This window comes from Monodon monoceros, unplaced genomic scaffold (assembly GCF_005190385.1).
Source record: "Monodon monoceros isolate NGI ecotype Baffin Bay Population unplaced genomic scaffold, NGI_Narwhal_1 Super_Scaffold_22, whole genome shotgun sequence".
Taxonomy (NCBI): Eukaryota; Metazoa; Chordata; class Mammalia; order Artiodactyla; family Monodontidae; genus Monodon; species Monodon monoceros.
In genome coordinates, this window is record NW_021703779.1 from 92165773 (window position 1) to 92184022 (window position 18250).

Here is an 18250-nt window from a genome sequence, read left to right on the forward strand (position 1 = left end):
TAGATTTTTTGATGATGGCCATTCTGACTGGTGTGAGATGATATCTCATTGTAGTTTTGATTTGCATTTCTCGAATGATTAATGATGTTGAGCATTCTTTCACGCGTTTGTTAGCAATGTGTATATCTTCTTTGGAGAAATGTCTATTTAGGTCTTCTGCCCATTTTTGGATTGGGTTGTTTTTTTTTATATTGAGCTGCCTGAGCTGCTTGTAAATTTTGGAGATTAATCCTTTGTCAGTTGCTTCATCTGCAAATATTTTCTCCCATTCTGAGGGTTGTCTTTTCGTCTTGTTTATGGTTTCCTTTGCTGTGCAAAAGCTTTTAAGTTTCATTAGGTCCCATTGGTTTATTTTTGTTTTTATTTCCATTTCTCTAGGAGGTGGGTCAAAAAGGATCTTGCTGTGATTTATGTCATAGAGTGTTCTGCCTATGTTTTCCTCTAAGAGTTTGATAGTGTCTGGCCCTACCATTAGGGCAAAGACAAACATTTACACATGGAATATTATCTCTACTGCTCTGTGAGTTATCTGTTCCAACTAACGTAACCTACAAGTCTGAGGCATGAGTGCATAAGTGCTTTATGATATAGATTATTTCTTCTAGCACATTTCAGCCTTTCTTAGAGGAGAAACTCTGATCCAGGATAAAAGAAAATGGGATATTTTGGTAAACTGAGCATTTTTATTAATAACATACCACACATAGCACAGACCATCCATTTTCAAACAAAAACAAAAACAAAGAGCAAAAAACTTCAACTAAGGTAGATAAAGCACTGAAACAAGCCTGAAGATAATTTTAACTTTCTTTGATTAGCCAAAAGGCAAAGCCACATCTCAAAGTCACCACTATGAACATCAACTAACATCACACAGAAATACTAATTTGATAACATTTTGGCTGATAGAATACTGAAGACAATGGAAGTAATTATTTGTCTCAAAATAATTTTAAAATATGTAAAATAAAGCAATGCTAACAAATCCTCAAGGTTATTTACTACAGCTGCATACTTTTGAAGCCAAGGAGAAAGTTTTAGCTGAATTAAAATATCTCATGTTTTAGTAATCTATTCTCAGCCAAACACTGTAACTTAGTATGATCATGCCAATATACTGAAAAGCTTGTCACCTGGTCAGAGAGAGTAAGTGGAGAAGAATATCCAATCCTACAACCATAGGTAAAACAAGATATCTCTGCTGTCAATTCTAGTACATGAGCCAAAGGCAGGTAGCCAATATATGTGTCCTTTGGTCTAAAACAAAGTAAGAGAAACATTTTAGCCATTCTTACAGAGACACAATTAGAAACATCAATGACCTTATCGTTTTAATACAGACTAGAGAATGCCAAACATGAGCTCTGATTTCTAAGAAGAAAGCTGAATAATTCTCTCTTACCCCAGTCCAGGAATTCTCTCACACTGGCCTGTCATTCCAGCTATCAAGTTGCTATGATGCATCATCACTCCCTTAGGTCGGCCAGTAGAACCACTGGTATACATGACGATAGCCAAGTCCGAAGGAGTTGGTCTATTTGGAGGAACGCTTGCTAAATAAATGACAAAGCACCAAATTTTCTCTAGTTTACAAGTCAAACTGCTAAGCAAAGATAAGACTTTCAGATTTTGGCGTAATGGTAAACTATTTAAAACAAATACTCTCTACTGTTAATCACCACGAAAATGGTTATCAAATTCTGGTTACCTGCAATGAGAATTTCAAACTCAATCTGGCCCACCTTCTGGATGTTTAACCTAATCCCTGTCTGTTCATACCTCTCCACAGTGCTGTTTACAGGGCCTTGTTGTGGAAAGATATCTAAGATTCGGACAATCAGGAAGACAGAGTATTTTGTGTGAGCTCCTCAAGCCTCCGTTTTCTCATCTCTAAAATGAGACTGTTGGACGAGATTATGGTTCTTAACCACTGGTGGGCATGAGAATCACCTGTGGAACTTAAATAAAATACTATCTCTGGACCCTAGTTCTGAAAATTCTGATTCTATATGTCTGAAATGGATCAAAGGCTCCACAGGTGACACTCGTACACACTCCTGATTGAAAACCACTGGACTTGATTTTTTTCAAGTTTTTAGGAAAATAATTTTATTTTAAAATAATTGAACCATGGATATTGAATTAGAGAACCATTATACATTTAACGTATTTTTATTAGATTCCAAGTAGCAAGTAAACTCCAAAGGATATCAAACCCAAACGATAATGTCTACTGTTTTGATTGTTGCTTCTTGAAATCTATACAGGAAATCATTGTTTAAAAGTATTGAAAGTGCAGTGAGATTAAAATTATAGCAGGAGATCCTTTCTCTCTGCTACACACACACACACACACACACACACACACACACACACACACACGCTCACTCACTCCTGTAGTTAGAATACTTAGTATGTGTCTGGATTGGGGATTCTTTTGCATCTCCCAGAATTAGTGCTTTTTCCCCATCAGGGCATACCATACTTTGATTCTTTTTAATCAAAATCAGACAGGAATTTTTGGAAACTAAGAAAAAAAGACAGTTTAAAGGGTTTACAAGCCCTTCATTTCCTACCAAAGGTAATATCTAAACAGTTTCTGAACTTGTTTCTTCTTGCCCTCTGTCTGCAGGTAGGAATGTTTAATCATCTTAAGCGTCCTGAGCCCCAGTGCCATCTCTGCTTATTGAATGATTGGGGGAGGAAAATAGAGAGGTCTTCCCAACAGAATACAGTCAACCATCTTGAGCAGGAATCTGCAGGCTTTCTTTGCAAAGGACCAGACAGTAAATATTTTAGGCTTGGAGGGTCTTATGGTCTGTGCCCAAACTACCCAACTTTGTTGCTGTAGAGTGAAAGGAACCATAGGCAGTTGTTAAACAAATGGATGTGACTGTGTTCCAATCCAACTTCATTTAGAGAAGCAGATGCAGGCTGGAGCTTGTTAACCTGTCTGTTAGAGTTGTGCTTCTCAAACTATTGCTGTGAGGACCCTTTTTTCCCCTAATAATTGATGGATGGGTGCATTTGTAAAATACAATAAAAATGAATTACTGGAACAACGCAGTTAAAAAGACATAACGTAGAAGCTTAAAATTTTTAGATGAAACAGGCAACAAATTACATTTCAATAAATATAATTAGAATAGTCACACACAGGGAAAAAGAATTAGAGAAACTGTAAATGTTCCTTGAAAGTATCTTTCAGCCTATTAATAAAGAGAACTGCTATTACAAGACGTAACTTTTTTTGTCATTCCACGATATTAACTAAACAAAAAGTTGAGTGAAATTTCAATTCCCCATTTATTAACTGCCTACATGCACACTCTAAACAAACACTGTGTGTATATATATATATATATATATATGTGTGTGTGTCAATATTTTAAATTTTAACGTGACATGAATTTGCTTCCAGCTCTTAATCTATCTAACCTAGGTTGGATGGACAACAGTGCTGCTCACAAGAGATAACGTATATCTAAACTGTTCATATAGTTTTTTAATAGCTTTATTGAGGTATAATTGATAATATAAAGAACTGAATATATTAATGTGTACAATTTGATGACTGACCATATACAAACATCTGTGATACAATCACCACAATCAGGGCAACAGGCGTGTCCATCCCTTCCCTAAGTTTCCTTGTGTTCCTTTGTTGTTGCTGTTGTTTTGATTTGATCTTTAAGGCGACATCAACTCTAAGATTCTAACATGCTAAGTTTTAAACAGCACACTGGGGCTTCCACTTTCAAGACAGTGTATTGTGCCAACCTAGTAATCTCCTTTCCTTTCTAGAATACACCAAAATAACGAAGAATCCCCAGGTATATGATCGCAATTAAATAAATAAAAGTTTAATAAGGTTGTTGGATGCTAAAAAATGAGTTTATGCTCTGTATGATACTATAATGATAATACATGTCAGTATACATTTGTCCAAACCCGTAGGATGTGTAACACCCAGAGGGATCCCTAATGTGAACTATGGATTTGGGGTGATAATGATGTCAATGTAAGGTCATCAATTGTAACAAACATACCACTCTGGGATGCTGATAATGGGGGACGCTGTGCACGTGTGTACCTTCCCCTCAGTTTTGCTGTGAACCTAAAACTGCTCTACAAAATAAACTTTTTTACAAATCAGTTTATAAAATGAATCACACTTATATATACAAGTTAAAATAACCATTTTAAACAGTATGATTTAGTACTGAGATAACCAAAGATAAAGCTATACTTAAATGGGGTAATGTTAGTGCTCCTTAAAGGTATCTACTGTCATAGTTTATAAATCAAGCAAATAGGGACTGCATCCTTCTTCTGATGACTGATGGAAGCAGCAGCAGCAGATATGTTAAGGTCTTCTCAGGCTAAGCACACAATGTGACACTTCACTTCTTGTCATCATCATAACAACTGTCTACTCAGGTAAAGTATCACCCCAAACATATGTGTCTTATTAACTGTAGAGATGAGTGGACTAGCTGGGACCTGTGGTCTATCATGTTCTGGCTCACACAAAATTATGAGGACCAATAGCCCCCACAGTTTTGTGCCAACAAATCCCTACCAATCAGGACTTCCCAGCCAAGTTTACCGCGATCTTGCAGGGTCAACCTGGTGTTGAGAGATAATTCTCCACGGGTCTCTTGAGTTTCTGTACATCTTGCGAGCAGAGGCACTGACTGTTCCAGGCTGTCTTTGCAAGGATGACTGCACAGTGAACAGCCTTGGAAGACAGAGAAAGTGTCTCCCTCCAGAGCAAAGAGCAGGCATGTTCACTGTCCAGTACAATAAAGATAATATCTTTCCCCGGAGCAAAGGGCAGGCATACTTATGCCTATGATAAAAGACTCGGATTACTCATCTAGTAGAGTATTGTGATCTTCTCATTAAACATGAGAAAGAAAAATATTTCAATGGAGTACTTCATTTGCTCAACCCTCTGTCCTGATGACCAACTGCCATTTTGATATAAGACACACTTAACTTGTTTCAAACGAAATACCAACTACCGTATCAGTGGTAGAATAAGCCAAGTATGGTTTTGGCAAACAGCTCTGCAACCTCTGAGATGTGATGAAAATCAGCAGCATTAAGCATTAAAAAAAAAAAAAAGTTTACTGAATGGAAGGCCTGAGATCTTTGCCTTACGTGAGTCCAGTTTGGAAGGTTACAGTGGGTTTCTTTGAAAAAAGAAAAGTTTGGCAGCAACTGCCATAGGCCTCAGCCATTTAGTAACATTTCAAATAGTGGTTACCTTTTGGAGGAGAAAGGCAGAGAAAAAATCTTAATCGTATATGGTCTTGAGAGTTTTTAAACACTTTCAAAGTTTTCTTATTGAGTTATACAACACTTGTTTTAAATCAGACAACTTTACAGCTTTCACTTGCATTACTGCTTTTCCTAACCTACTGGAATAACAAGCCTTGAAGAGATTAATACATTTGTTTTAACTGCTTTACTTACAGTTTTCTGGCTTGGATCCCAACTCTTCTACTGATTGCATGCTGTGAATCTCAAATCCTTCAGGGTATTCTGCCTTATTGATCGTCTTATTATCCACATAAATGATACGTTTAACACAGTTAATATCTAACAATGCAGTCTGTTGAGCAGAAAGAAAATCCAGTTATTAAATATGGGTATGCAATAAACTCAATTCTTGAATATTCTCCTATGCTGTCAAACACTGCCATGAATTAAAAGAAAATTTCATACTTACCTTAAGTTTACTCTCCAGAAGTTCAACACTAGTAATCAGATAGGTAGCCTCAGATTCATTTAACCCGTGAACTACAGCTTCTTTGCCAAGTGTGGCATATAAAGTCACAACTACATAATAAAAAATTAACACAAAAGTTAAATGATAAACATTTCTTAGATATATTATTTAAGTCAACTTTTAATGACAGATATACTCACAGATGCAAAGACATTTTATAATCTCATTTGATTTCATAGTCTCTGCTATTACCCTTCAACCTTGCCTCAAACTTCCTGGTAGTCACAAATCTTTCTTACAAATTTTCGGGATTCTAACTTTTTAAACCTAAAGAAACCCAGAAATACTGGAAGTGCCACAAACTGGGCAAAAATCATCAGTCAATTCAGTTTCTCAAGGCCAATAGGTTCTGGCTGAACACTTGCTTGGAAAACAAGAGGATCTCAGGACAATTTCACATGTAAGCAAAGCCCACTCTCTCCCCCTCCAAAAACACCAGGCACTTACGAGGAAAGTTGTACTTAAAGCAGGTCTGTGCTGCAATCATCCATTCAGCCCTGGTCTCACAGAAAATGGCAATAGTGCTCTTTGGTTTCAGTCCCAATGCAGCGAGTCCACTACCAAAGTTATTCACTCTGTGGTTCACTTCGAGATAGTTCATCCATTTATAATTCCCAAGAATTAACTGTTAAAGTGAGACATTCTGTAATATTAGCATATGTACTCAAACAAGCAATTAACATACTATTCAAAGTGTAGAGCTCGAAAAACACCCTTAAGTGAATTACACAGATGCTGTGAGCACCTTCTGAGAATTAGTTACGGGCACTATAATGGAATGCCAGCATGTTTTAAATGCACTTGATTTATAATAAAGCGCACCTTCCCCTTTAAAAACAATAGGAAGCACAAAAATGCTTTACCTTCTTAAAAACCTTTCCATTTGGCTGCATTTCATTTTCTTCACTTAGGATTTCCCTGGTCCCCAGGCTGTCCTTCTTCCCAAACTTGGATACGGCATGATCGAATAATTTATCCAGGGTGTCTGCTCCAGGGATGTCTATGACAGCTAGTGAGTCGAAGTGCGTGACAGACCGATACGGACTTCCAGGTTTGTCTGAGGTGGGCTTAGCTTTTATTCTCTTTGCCATAGCGTTTTTCTTCTTGGCATTGGTAAGAAAATACCACGGAATAAATACAAGGGCACTGTATATTGTTATTAACAAGTGGATAGGCAGCAAAATAATGGTGAGCACATTTTGCTTAAGTTTCATAGTGGCAAGGCTTCTAAAATGGTGTTTATTTCTTGTTATTCTTTGGCTTCAGAAAGCCTGATTTTGCTGAAGAAGGCAATAATGGAAGCAGTAGTGAGAGTAGCAGAAGAGTCAAGGCAGTTCAATTTTAATGATACAGATAAGAGTTAGTAATCTTTGGAAGCCGACAATAAAGTACACCTGTAGGTGAAGACAACGAAGCAGGCAGAGAGCAGGGAAAACAAAACAAAACAAAAACAAAACAAAAGAGTATTAGCAAGTTGATAGACCACTGATTTAAATACTCAGGTCTTTATTAGTTTCTATAATTGATTTGATACAAGAAAGCGGAAATAACTGGTCTGAAAGACTGGCACTTTCCAGTTTTAATCATTCTGGCCATAAATTTTAAATTTAATTTCTATAGGTTTTTAGGTATACTACACATCACTCTGTAAGTCAGTCGTGTAACACTTATAGTGCCTATATGAGTGCAGGCATGTGGTATTTAAGTTTGGCTAAACTTCGGGAGAGTAGTGAATGCCAATATTGAGGTTTCTCTTAAATATGTATATGTAAACTGGACAGCTTTAAATAGGATTTGGTTTTGTTTCCAAAAGAGAGAAAAATTCTACCAATTTTGGTTTATTTCTCACAGATCAAACCAGAAATATTATTCTGAGTTCTTCTTTAAAATAATTTCTTGGTAATGCTATTCACTACCTCCTATCCCCCAAGCTGGAGCAATACAATCATAAAATCATTTCCTACTTGTCCACTTTTGTGCTCAAAATTGCACTAGTTGCCTGGGAGTGGTAGTATTAAGTCCAAAGTAGTGTAAGTCCTGGCCCTTGCTCATTACGAGTTAACACTTGTGAGGCCATCAGCACACAAGATAGATCCAGTGTTTTCAAACTTTGTTTGCAGGAGAAGGTGGCAGCAAAACCATTTCTTCAAATAAACACTCATGCAGACTTCCCATATATAGACACTAAAGTGGAACTGCTCTGGCTGAAGCAGGGATTGGGGGTGCCCAGAGTCCCACCCTGGACTTCCTGGAATCCCACTCCCAAAGTGACCACTGGACCTTTTCCGATGAAAAGCCTGTGGAAATACCTAAGTGCTATGGTGTGCACTGCAAGCAATAAATGCGATAGCAGTTCAGAGCAAGTGCAAAATGGTCCACAGTTACTAGGGGAGGCTTTGTGGAGATTAGACTTAAGCTGGACCTTATGTCAGGGATCTGGAAACAAAGGAGAAAGAATGGAGGTCATTCTGGGCTGGGGAACCACATGATAAAAGATAAAGAGGTAGAAATGAAAGGACTTCGGGAGAGGAGAGACTGCCAAAAAAAAGGACACTCACCTGAGTGGGGCACAGAGTACTCGCTGGCTAAACAGGCCACAGTAGTACAGGGTCTGACAAATCAGGCAAAGTAGTTTTGATTTGATTTGACAGGAAACTGGAGGCCACTGCAGGTCAGAAAAAACAGTGCCAAATGGAAAGGAACTGCAGAAACAGCCTCAGGGAGAATAATGTCTCTCCAGGAACTTGCCTTCAGCTGAGAAAGCTATTTTGGAGAGTGGCAGTATATTTCAACTACAAAAATTAAAATATTAGTTCACTTTGAGGAGACAAATTGAAGTGCATCCTTCTGCAACTCTTGTGGAAATGGACTACTGACCCCAAGAGAGTTGTGCGTTTTTACACCAACTACTATAAAATGGTTAGCTTAATCCTTAATCCTGCCTCTGCTTTTGTTCATGTCCTTCAACTGAGTGTGGTGAAATGAGCAAGAAACTACAGGTGAAAAGACCTGGGTTTCAGACCCCATCTCTGTCACTGACTGGCGGCTGCATAACCTTGGGCAAAACAATCTGTCTGAGCTTAGGATCTGACTAGATCAGTAGCCCTTAACTTCCTAGAGGTGATGGGCCCCTTTCAGCATCCAATGAGAACTATGAACCCAGTTCCCCTCAGAAAGATATGCAAAATGGTATACACAAATTCAGGGGATTCCTGAGTTCCCTGGAATCCATCCATGAACACCAAAGGGTGACACCACCCTTACACTAAAAATTTCTGGCCTAGATGATTTCCTGGGGCCCTTCCAACTTTAATTTTATGATTTACTGTACCTAGAAATTGCTTTCTCAGTTTCTTTGACAAGTCTGGTCATTCATTTTTTCAAGACAAGGTACATCAAGTGTCTATCATAGTGCCTGATCCTCAATATGCAAGATTCCCTCTAACAATCCTCTCCTCCATCAGACATTCCATGACTACCCAAATCCTTGATAATCTTTCCTTTTTCTAATTTCCCACATCACTTGAAATGTCTACCACTCATTCTGATCCTTGATTATACCATCATTTTTAAACATCTAAGCACTTAAGTACAGGGCACAGACCAGGAGTTCTCAACCCTATCAAACCCAACACCTCTTTGTTATAACAAATACTTCATAATACTCCTTTATAAACCTTAAAGGACAGTCACAGATGACAGTCTACCCACACACACAATTTTTTAAAATAATTCTTTACTGGTAAATATAAAGAAGTACTGAAAGAAAACCAATTCAAAATAAATACTTATTTCAATATGTAAATTATCAGGGACAATACCAGAAGTACCGCCTCAGGCTCACCCTTGGGGCTGAAGAAGTAGAAGCCAGCTTTTGAAGAGCTTACAATCTAGCTAGATTTAAACTGTATTGTATGTGTTCAGTCATTCATGTTGTTGCATACACTTAATTTTTTAAACAGATTTGCCTTAAGTCTTGGAGGTAGGGAAACATCTACTTAATCCTCGTAGTACAGAGACACATACCCATAAACACACACACACACACACACACACACACACACACAGTACACAAGGCTCAAAGAACATTCAGGTAAAGAGAGATCAGAGAGGTCATTTAGTCCAGAAGTTTTCTAATTCTTTCTGGTGGTACTGGGGGCAGGGGGCGAGGCATGGCTCATTCATTTGAATAAAATCTTATGTGGACGTGAAAACACAAGTACAGATAAAAGCAAAAGGCAGAGTTGCTTTGGTGGGGGCACACTGGAACCTCCATTTCAGCTGAATATTTGAGCCACTGATATTGTCTGATCTTTCATCTCAAAGAGAAGCAAATGTTGTGACAGTACAAACTGTAACCAAGGCCTGTCCCCAGTGTTACATCCAGCCTATTGATACATTCGTTAAAAAAAAAAAAAAAAAGATCTGAACACCTACTATGTGTACGTTTTGAACACTTAACACAAAGATGAGTAAAACATGTTCTCAATCCTTTACATGCACGTGTGCATGTACATATGTGTCCATATGTATGGTAGGGTGCAGGGAGATGAGTTCACAAATATATACAGTAGAATGTGATAGATCCCATCAGAGAAACAAGAATGAAACGCTAAAGGTATTCAAAAGAGGGATGAGAGTACATCCAGTTTTGGGGGGACAAAAAGAGGGAGGAAGGAGAACCATCCAGAAAGGTTTCACAAAATAGCACAGTATTTGGAGTCGGTATGAAGGATGGATATGTTTTCAAAAGGAGAGGACAAAGATTGGGAAATGAGGACAGTCCTCATGGACTGGGGAATGGATGGGGGCAGAACTGCAGGATGCATCAGAAAACAGCAAGTAGAATAGCAGATGCGTTCGAGCTTTCTGTGGAAAGTGCTGTTCCCCTTTTATGATCTAAGTCAATGGGAAAGTTGAATTATTTCAGAGTCAACGTTACTAGAACGCCACTATACTATAAGAGACACGTGTATGATGATTTGGCAACTCAAGACTATGCACCCCACTATTATGTTAGGGGAAGATGAATTGTTCTCTAAAGAAGAGAAAGTCTGATATCCTGGGTGGTAAATGGACTAAACAAAGTTAGGAGGTCCGGCTTCTAACCTCAGCGTCTGCTCTTATGTGTGACTTCGGATGAGATATGTGACCTCTCACCTAAAAGCTCTGTACCAGTGGCATTGCGGGTAAAACAGGAATACCGCTTGTGTTATCTACTTCGTGCCACTGTTGGGAGAATCCTTCGTCTGATCCAGCTTCGATTTCATGAGCATTAATAATCACTTCCTGGAATACACTTTCGACCTGCTTGCATCTCTCCCTCTTCATTGTACTCACTCAGCTAAACCACAACCTGGTTAAATCCTGTCCGCCACCTAATCTGCACCCGTCCCCATGCAGCTGAATTTGGCTGGAGAAAAACCCAGCTGTGCTGAACGTCCCCCTTTAGATCCGTGATTGCCCCCTCAAAGGGACCCTTGAAGCTGCACAGAAACCATGCTGCCCTAGCATCCACTAGGCCATCCAGAGGCTTGCTCTCCTGGGGTTACACTTTGTTCTCTCTCTTGAGACCACCGAGGCTCCTCTGCTATCCTCACCCTCAGCTGCTGACCTGGCTTTTACCATTTGGCTGAGAAAACTAAAACCGTCCGAAGAGAATTTCCACAGACTCCCACCAGTGTGTCTCCCCATCTACTCGGATCTGTGGCCATGTGCTCTCTTCTCTCCCATGACTAGAGATGGACTAGTGATGCTCCTAGCTAAGGCCGACCCCTTCACTTGTGTGTGACACCCCTGTCTAGACCAGAAAGACCTGGCGGTGCCACTCTACCGATTCTTCCCTCTCTCTCCAGCCTCATTAATTTTTCCGGCTCAAATCGGTTCCATCAGCATCCTAACAGGCTTTTATTTCTTTCATCTTAAAAACCACTCCCTCTCTGTAGGAGAAGGAGAAGAGTTGTCTCTGTGCTCGCTCACCCAGCTCCCTCCTCCTATTTTCTCTTGAACCCACTACGCTCAGGCTTTCCCCTCTACCATTCCACAAAATTGCTCTGATCAAGTTCACTGATGACTTCCATGTTGTCAGATCCCAAGGTCAATTAGGGCTCAGTCCTCATCCCCTTTGACCCACTACCAGCCTTTAGCCCCGTTGACCCCTCTTTTCCTGCTGGAAACTTCTTCACTTGGCTTCCAGTAGACCCCATTCTTCAGGTTTTCTTCCGACTTCCCTGGCCATTCCTTCTCCATCTTCTTTGCTGCTTCTTTCTCATCTCCCTGACCTCTAAACGCTATAATGCTCAGTCCTTGAAACTTTTCTTTATCTATGCTCACTCCCATGGTGATCTCATTTAGTCTCACAGCTTTAATTAGCATATATATGGTGATGACTCTCAAAATGTCCCCCCTTAGCCTGGAGGTCTCCCTTAGGCACCTAGGTTTGTATATCCAACTGTTTCCTCAACAGATCCATTTAGGTATCAGTTACATATTCAAATTTAATACATATGTTGAAAATTGAGCCACTGATCGTCCTCCCACAAACCTAGCACACCCAGTCTTGCCCATTTCTGTAGTTCCAGTTGCTTCGACCAAAAGCCTTCGATGACCAGGTTCACTTTCACTCCCCTCTCTTTCTCACACATTCCACACCCAATTCAACAGCAAATCCTACCAGCTCTACTTACAAAACAGATATCAAATTCAACTACTTCTCACCACCTCTACTGCTACCATCCTGGCTCAAGCCACTATCCTCTCTCACCTGGATAAATGCAATAGCCAATCTGATCTCCCTGCTTCCACCTTTATAATAAATTCTAAACTCAGCAGCCAGAGTGCTCTAGTTCAAGTTAGACCATACCATTCCTCTGCTCAAAACCTTTCAAAGAATCCCCATATGACTCATTCAGAAATACAGTCCTTACTCAGACCCAGGAGACGGGATCTGTCCTCCACCTCAAGTTTCCATCTTCATCTCCGACATTTTTCCCTGCCTCAGTCTGCTACCGTCCCACTTGTTCCTTGCTGTTTCTGGGACACACCAAGCATGACCCTGCCTCAGGGTCCTTGTACATGCTATTCTCTTTGCCTGGAATGTTCTTCTAAGATACCTGCACAGCTTATTCTCTCACCTTCTTTTTGTCTTTACTCAAATATCACCTTCTCAGTGAGGCCTTCTCTAGCCACTCCAAAATCGAACCCCAAGACCTCCTATCCCTTTCTCGCTTTATTATTCTCCTTAGTACTTGTAACTACTATGTCATATGCTTTATTTTTCATGTTTATTATGAATGCCCCCATTAGAACATAAAAGCTCCATGAGGCAGAGAGTTTATCGTTTGCTGCTGAATCCTCCTACGACAGTACCTCTGTGTGTTAACTGTTCAGTAAACTTGTTGACTGAAATAAGAATGGACATGGAGGGACTTCCCTGGTGGTCCAGAGGTTAAGAATCCGCCTGCCAAGGCAGGGGACATGGGTTAGATCCCTGGTCCGGGAAGGTCCCATATGCCGCAGGGCAACTAAGCCCGTGCGCCACAACTACTGAGCCTGCGCTCTAGAGCCCGCGAGCCACAACTACTGAAGCCTGAGCGCCTAGAGCCCGTGCTCTGCAACGAGAAGCCACCGCAATGAGAAGCGTGCACACTGCAATGAAGAGTAGCCCCCGCTCGCTGCAACTAGAGAAAGCCTGTGTGCAGCAATGAAGACCCAGCGCAGCCAAAAAAAAAAAAAAAAAAAGGAATGGACATGGATTGCTCTGAAACTATAAAGTAAAAATGGACGTAAGTGCAATAGCCGGAAGACAACCAACCTTAGTCATCTTCTTAAAAAATCACTTGTCCATGCCAACACTCTAGGAAATGGTATACTCTTAAAAGTCCCTGGTAATTAATTTGAACACGTATTTAGTTGCTTGAGAGAAAATATGAAACTGGAAAAACTGCCTGTTACATGGAGGGAAAGGACAGTTGTTATAAAAGCAAGAGGGTTACAGAATTTTTACTATGTGCTTTTTCAAGGATGCCTTTCAGAGAGGAATGCTGTCCTGCCATGTATGAAGAGAAATACCGCTGTCCCACCAGGAGGACATAAACTCTGAGTTGCGCTTCCTTGAAATCAAGTGATGCATTTGTATTTCAGCTGTAAAAGGGCAGGGCATCAGCTTCAGTCAGGGGATAGCTAACCATTCCTGTTGATGTTCGGCATTCTATATGAGAATCAGATTAATAACCACTTATTGAGCCTGTACTAGGAGCTAGGCACTGTGCTCAGTCCTTTAGATACATTATTTCATTTAGTCCATCAGAAAACCCTTTTGAAGTAATACCCTGATGACATAGCTGATGATACAACAGTCTCAGACAGATCATTTGCCCAAGTTAACACAGCTAAGTAGGGATTTGGACCCAGGTCTATCTGATTTTAAAGTCCATACTTTCAGCTGTACTGTCTGTGACCTTGGTCATACTGGTATAATCTAAATGGGTGAGAGTGACAAACTTTGTATATGAAAAAAATCCTGATGACAACTTTGAGCCCTGATCTGTCCTACAGCCTAAGGCATTTTTATAGGGGAAAAAAAGCCCTTTAGGTGTCTAGTAAGTCCTAGAAGTGTAAGTGAAAATCAGGTGCAATTTTTTTTAAATTTTGAGGTCAAGTTTAATGTTAAGTATTTCATTCCAGTTACTTCAAACGCTCTGAGATAGTTAGGTTAAACACAAAAAGCATTAGTAATACATTTAAGCTCCAGTACACAAAGTAAACAAACACTACATACTGATTAAAGTCTGAATTTAAAAGATCTCATCTCTCCCAGCAGCACAGAGAAAAACTAATAAACTGAAGTCAGTGCCAAGACACTTTTTTCCAAAAGTTTTATAAAATAGACTAAACCAAGGAAGGATGCACACATCTACCAAGCTGAAACACGTGGTAGGGCAAATTAACTTCATCTGTCCTTGATATAATAATACCTTATGAAAACATACAAAATATAAACTTGATAATCAATGATTAACTATGTCAGTGCTACTTTAAGAAATCACATTTTCAAATCATACCTCACTTAAGGGTAATTTAAACACCAAATAAAGAGATAATTTGCCTTCTGAAAAGGATAAGCTGTATTCACTAAACTGTAAATCAGAAAATTATAAAAAAATACAAGAGATTAAACAGGTAAGCATACCGGTTGCACTTTAGAAGATCATACTTCTACATAGATATTACATCACCAAGACTTCTGTAAAGGGCTGGGGTGCTTTTTAAAAAAATCCTATTTTCTTTCACACACTATTAAAAAGCTCCAAATGATTTTAAAACATATAGGAGAAAGCTCATATACATGTTAAAGAAATTGGTTGCCTTTGGTTCATGAAATCAAACTTTACAGGAGCTACATTACAATATAATTAACTTTATATTTTAATATTAAAACTTTTAACATTAAAACATTTGTAGACAAATGACTTATTTAGCCATTTTCTTACAAAATGGCTAAGTAAGTCACTACAACTCAGCTACCTGGCCACCATGATGTGAAACTGTATCATGGTAGAGAACAAACAAAAAAACTTCACTCTGCTCTTCAGCAGTAAATATACCTTATAAGTGAGATTAATAAAAGAATTCCAAGACTGATGAATCTGTTGAAGACTGAAATCTTACAGCCATTCAGTCAACCCTTAACACTAAAACTAAAACATTAAAATTAACATTTTAACATTAAAACTTTTTAAATGTTAGTATTTTAAGAAAATAAAAGTCATTAAGAGTAGCTAGCAGGATCTTTTGCTATCAGGCAGTCTACAAGACTGAATAATCATGTGAAATATACATCCGTCTGCCCCTTGTAAGCCTCATCTGACTCAAAGTTAGTAAGCCAATATAATAAATATGAAATAGCTAATACAAGCAAACTTTTAACCTGGTATACAGTAATTATAATAAATACATCTGAAAACTGAAAAAAGCAAAATAAAAACACCTAGGGTGAATATATAGATGCTCTCTAACACCACATTGCACCTGTGCCTAGCTACCTTGACTAGGAGTATCTCACAACTATGACTGATCTTTGGGTTTGTCTCTAACAAGATTAACCAAACCTGTTTACTTCATCACCTGGACAGGTATTAACTCCTGAAGTCGCCATCCTGCTAGTCTCTTCCCAGCTTTCCCCAGAAAAGAAAGCACCTCAGCTGCCATGTTGAAAATGCTCTTTCTTGTTCTAGCACGTGTTCCCTCCCATAACACCTTAAGAACATCCTCAGCATTCATTCATCAGATAATGTTTTTTCTAGGTCATCGGATAGTATATAATTGGGACCCTACTCACATGTGTTAAAGAGATCTAGTGTGTTGAAATGAGATCTAGGAGCCCATGTTGTGCTTCTGCACTTCACACACACTGTGTATGTATACACACACTGTGTATGTATACACACACTGTGTATGTAACACTGTGTTACATATCTCTTCCTCATTTTAAGTGATCGCAACACACGATTTTTTAAACATCTTTATTGGAGTATAATTGCTTTACAATGTTTTGTTAGTTTCTGCTGTATAACAAAGTGAATCAGCTATATGTATACATATATCCCCATATCCCCTCCGTCTTGCATCTCCCTCCCACCCTCCCTATCCCACCCCTCTAGGTGGTCACACAGCACGGAGCTAATCTCCCTGTGTGATGCAGCTGCTTCCCACTAGCTATCTATTTTACATTTGGTACTGTATATATGTCAATGCTACTCTCTCACTTCGTCCCAGCTAGCTTTCCAAAGTTGAGAGTGGGCTGGATATAATTTAATCCAAAGCTTACATGTAAGGAATTTTGAGGATATATCATGCTAGAAGTGGCACCTACTGACAAAGCATGATGTTACAATCCAACTTTATCAGACATCATGAAAAAGGGGAGACAAACTAAGTTTTAGGAGTTATGTGTTCAGTGCTGTAGAAGGGAAGCAGCCAGCACAATGACAATTCCAGTGTTCTACAGCTGCTGCTAAAGAGGATCTGCTACAGGTCCCTGTAGACAAAACCCTGCTGCTACATTAGATGGCCCATCACGCATGGTGTAGACTTTAATTTTGTCTGTAGAGTCTTCCATTTACTGGATATTTTTTCTTTATGATCTTAACATTAGTTAATCAAAAACAACTGGGCTACAGATCTGATCTTTCAAATTAGCTCACAGTTACACATGTGTTTCATCTGAGTGAGAAATATGCAGACTCTGTCATCTTACCTATTTGTTACTCATCTGTCTATCATCTTATCTACTAATTATAATAAAGTAATACAACTGTGGGCTGCCAAACATGAACTCAGGTTCAAATAAAAATCTGTAACCAGCAGTGATACTTCCCACAGGAGTACCTTTGTGTTATAGGGAGAATTTTGCAACTTATATCTTTATTGGCCACATGCCCTATCTTCCACCTTTGCTAGAAGAGGGACCAGTTTAATAGGTTGGTTCTCTGCTAATGTTGTTTCCCAGTACTTCACACTGTTAAAAGTTATGCAGCAATGTAGTCTTAAACCATTTCTTACAAAATGGCTAATTAAGTCACTCCAACTCAGCTACCTGGCCACCATGATGTGAAACTGTATCATGGTAGAAAACAAAACAAAACAAAAAAGCTTCACTCTGCTCTTCAGTAGTAAATATTCATTATAAATTGAGGTTAATAAAAGAACTCAAAGAGTGATGATAAATCTGTTGAAGACTGAAATCTTATAGCCATTCAGTCAACTCTTAAATATTAGTGTTGGTAAGAAAAGGGCACAGGTATTCCAGACAACGAAAAATTCAATACGTATTTTTTATTAACATTATTATTAATTCAATATGTATTTAAATTGTTGACATTATTATTAATTCAATATGTATTTAAATTATTGACATTGCATTAGTGTGTGCCTGACATTTGAGAAATTAAAGAATTCTTAACTAAAGAAGGAAGCCACATGAAGTCAAATACAAGAAGCCATGGAAAAGTACTCCTAGAGATAATGTCTCCACGTTAGGGATGGGTAATACTTTCCGTTCTGTTCTCTCTTCACGTTCATTTGTTTACCTGGCCCATGCGAGCTTCACAAACGTGAGTGAGGCAAGGGAAATGAGGGAATTAGGTATTTCTGTTTTGAAGTGTGTTTGGGGATAGCCAAGGCAGAGCTATGCCAATTGAAGAGGAGTCTCCAAGGTGTCTGTTGACACCTGAACACAACTGGCCACAACTGGCCTCTCGCTAAGGCTCCTGGCAACTCCAGCTCTTCACCTTGGTAGTTTTTTCTGTTACACATCTAGATGGGCTGCAGGCCAACTACTGTTAAGTATTTATCTATGTGTGTAGATGTGTGTGGTGGGGGGGGAGAGAGGGAAAGAAAGAGAGAGAGAGAGAGAGAGAGAGAGAGAGAGAGAGAGAGAGAGAGAGAGAGAGA

General features: G+C 39.1%; 1 protein-coding gene across 5 annotated transcripts in view; it reads right to left on the reverse strand.

Moving 5' to 3' along the window:
* The window catches only part of ACSL4 (acyl-CoA synthetase long chain family member 4), a 76366-nt gene that overhangs the window by 28469 nt on the left and 29647 nt on the right, over positions 1-18250 (reverse strand). Inside the window, exons 3-9 of one of the 5 annotated variants that reach the window (XM_029240271.1) lie at positions 8356-8462; positions 6661-6900; positions 6245-6422; positions 5738-5847; positions 5482-5620; positions 1403-1553; positions 1134-1257 (exon numbers count right to left, since the gene is read on the reverse strand). In XM_029240271.1, coding sequence (XP_029096104.1) covers positions 1134-1257; positions 1403-1553; positions 5482-5620; positions 5738-5847; positions 6245-6422; positions 6661-6888 — 930 coding nt within the window. In that variant the 5' untranslated portion in view covers positions 6889-6900; positions 8356-8462. Of the gene's footprint in view, positions 1-1133; positions 1258-1402; positions 1554-5481; positions 5621-5737; positions 5848-6244; positions 6423-6660; positions 7294-8355; positions 13359-18250 lie in introns of those variants that run through there. The other 4 variants (XM_029240272.1, XM_029240270.1, XM_029240268.1 and 1 more) reach the window with 4 other exon arrangements.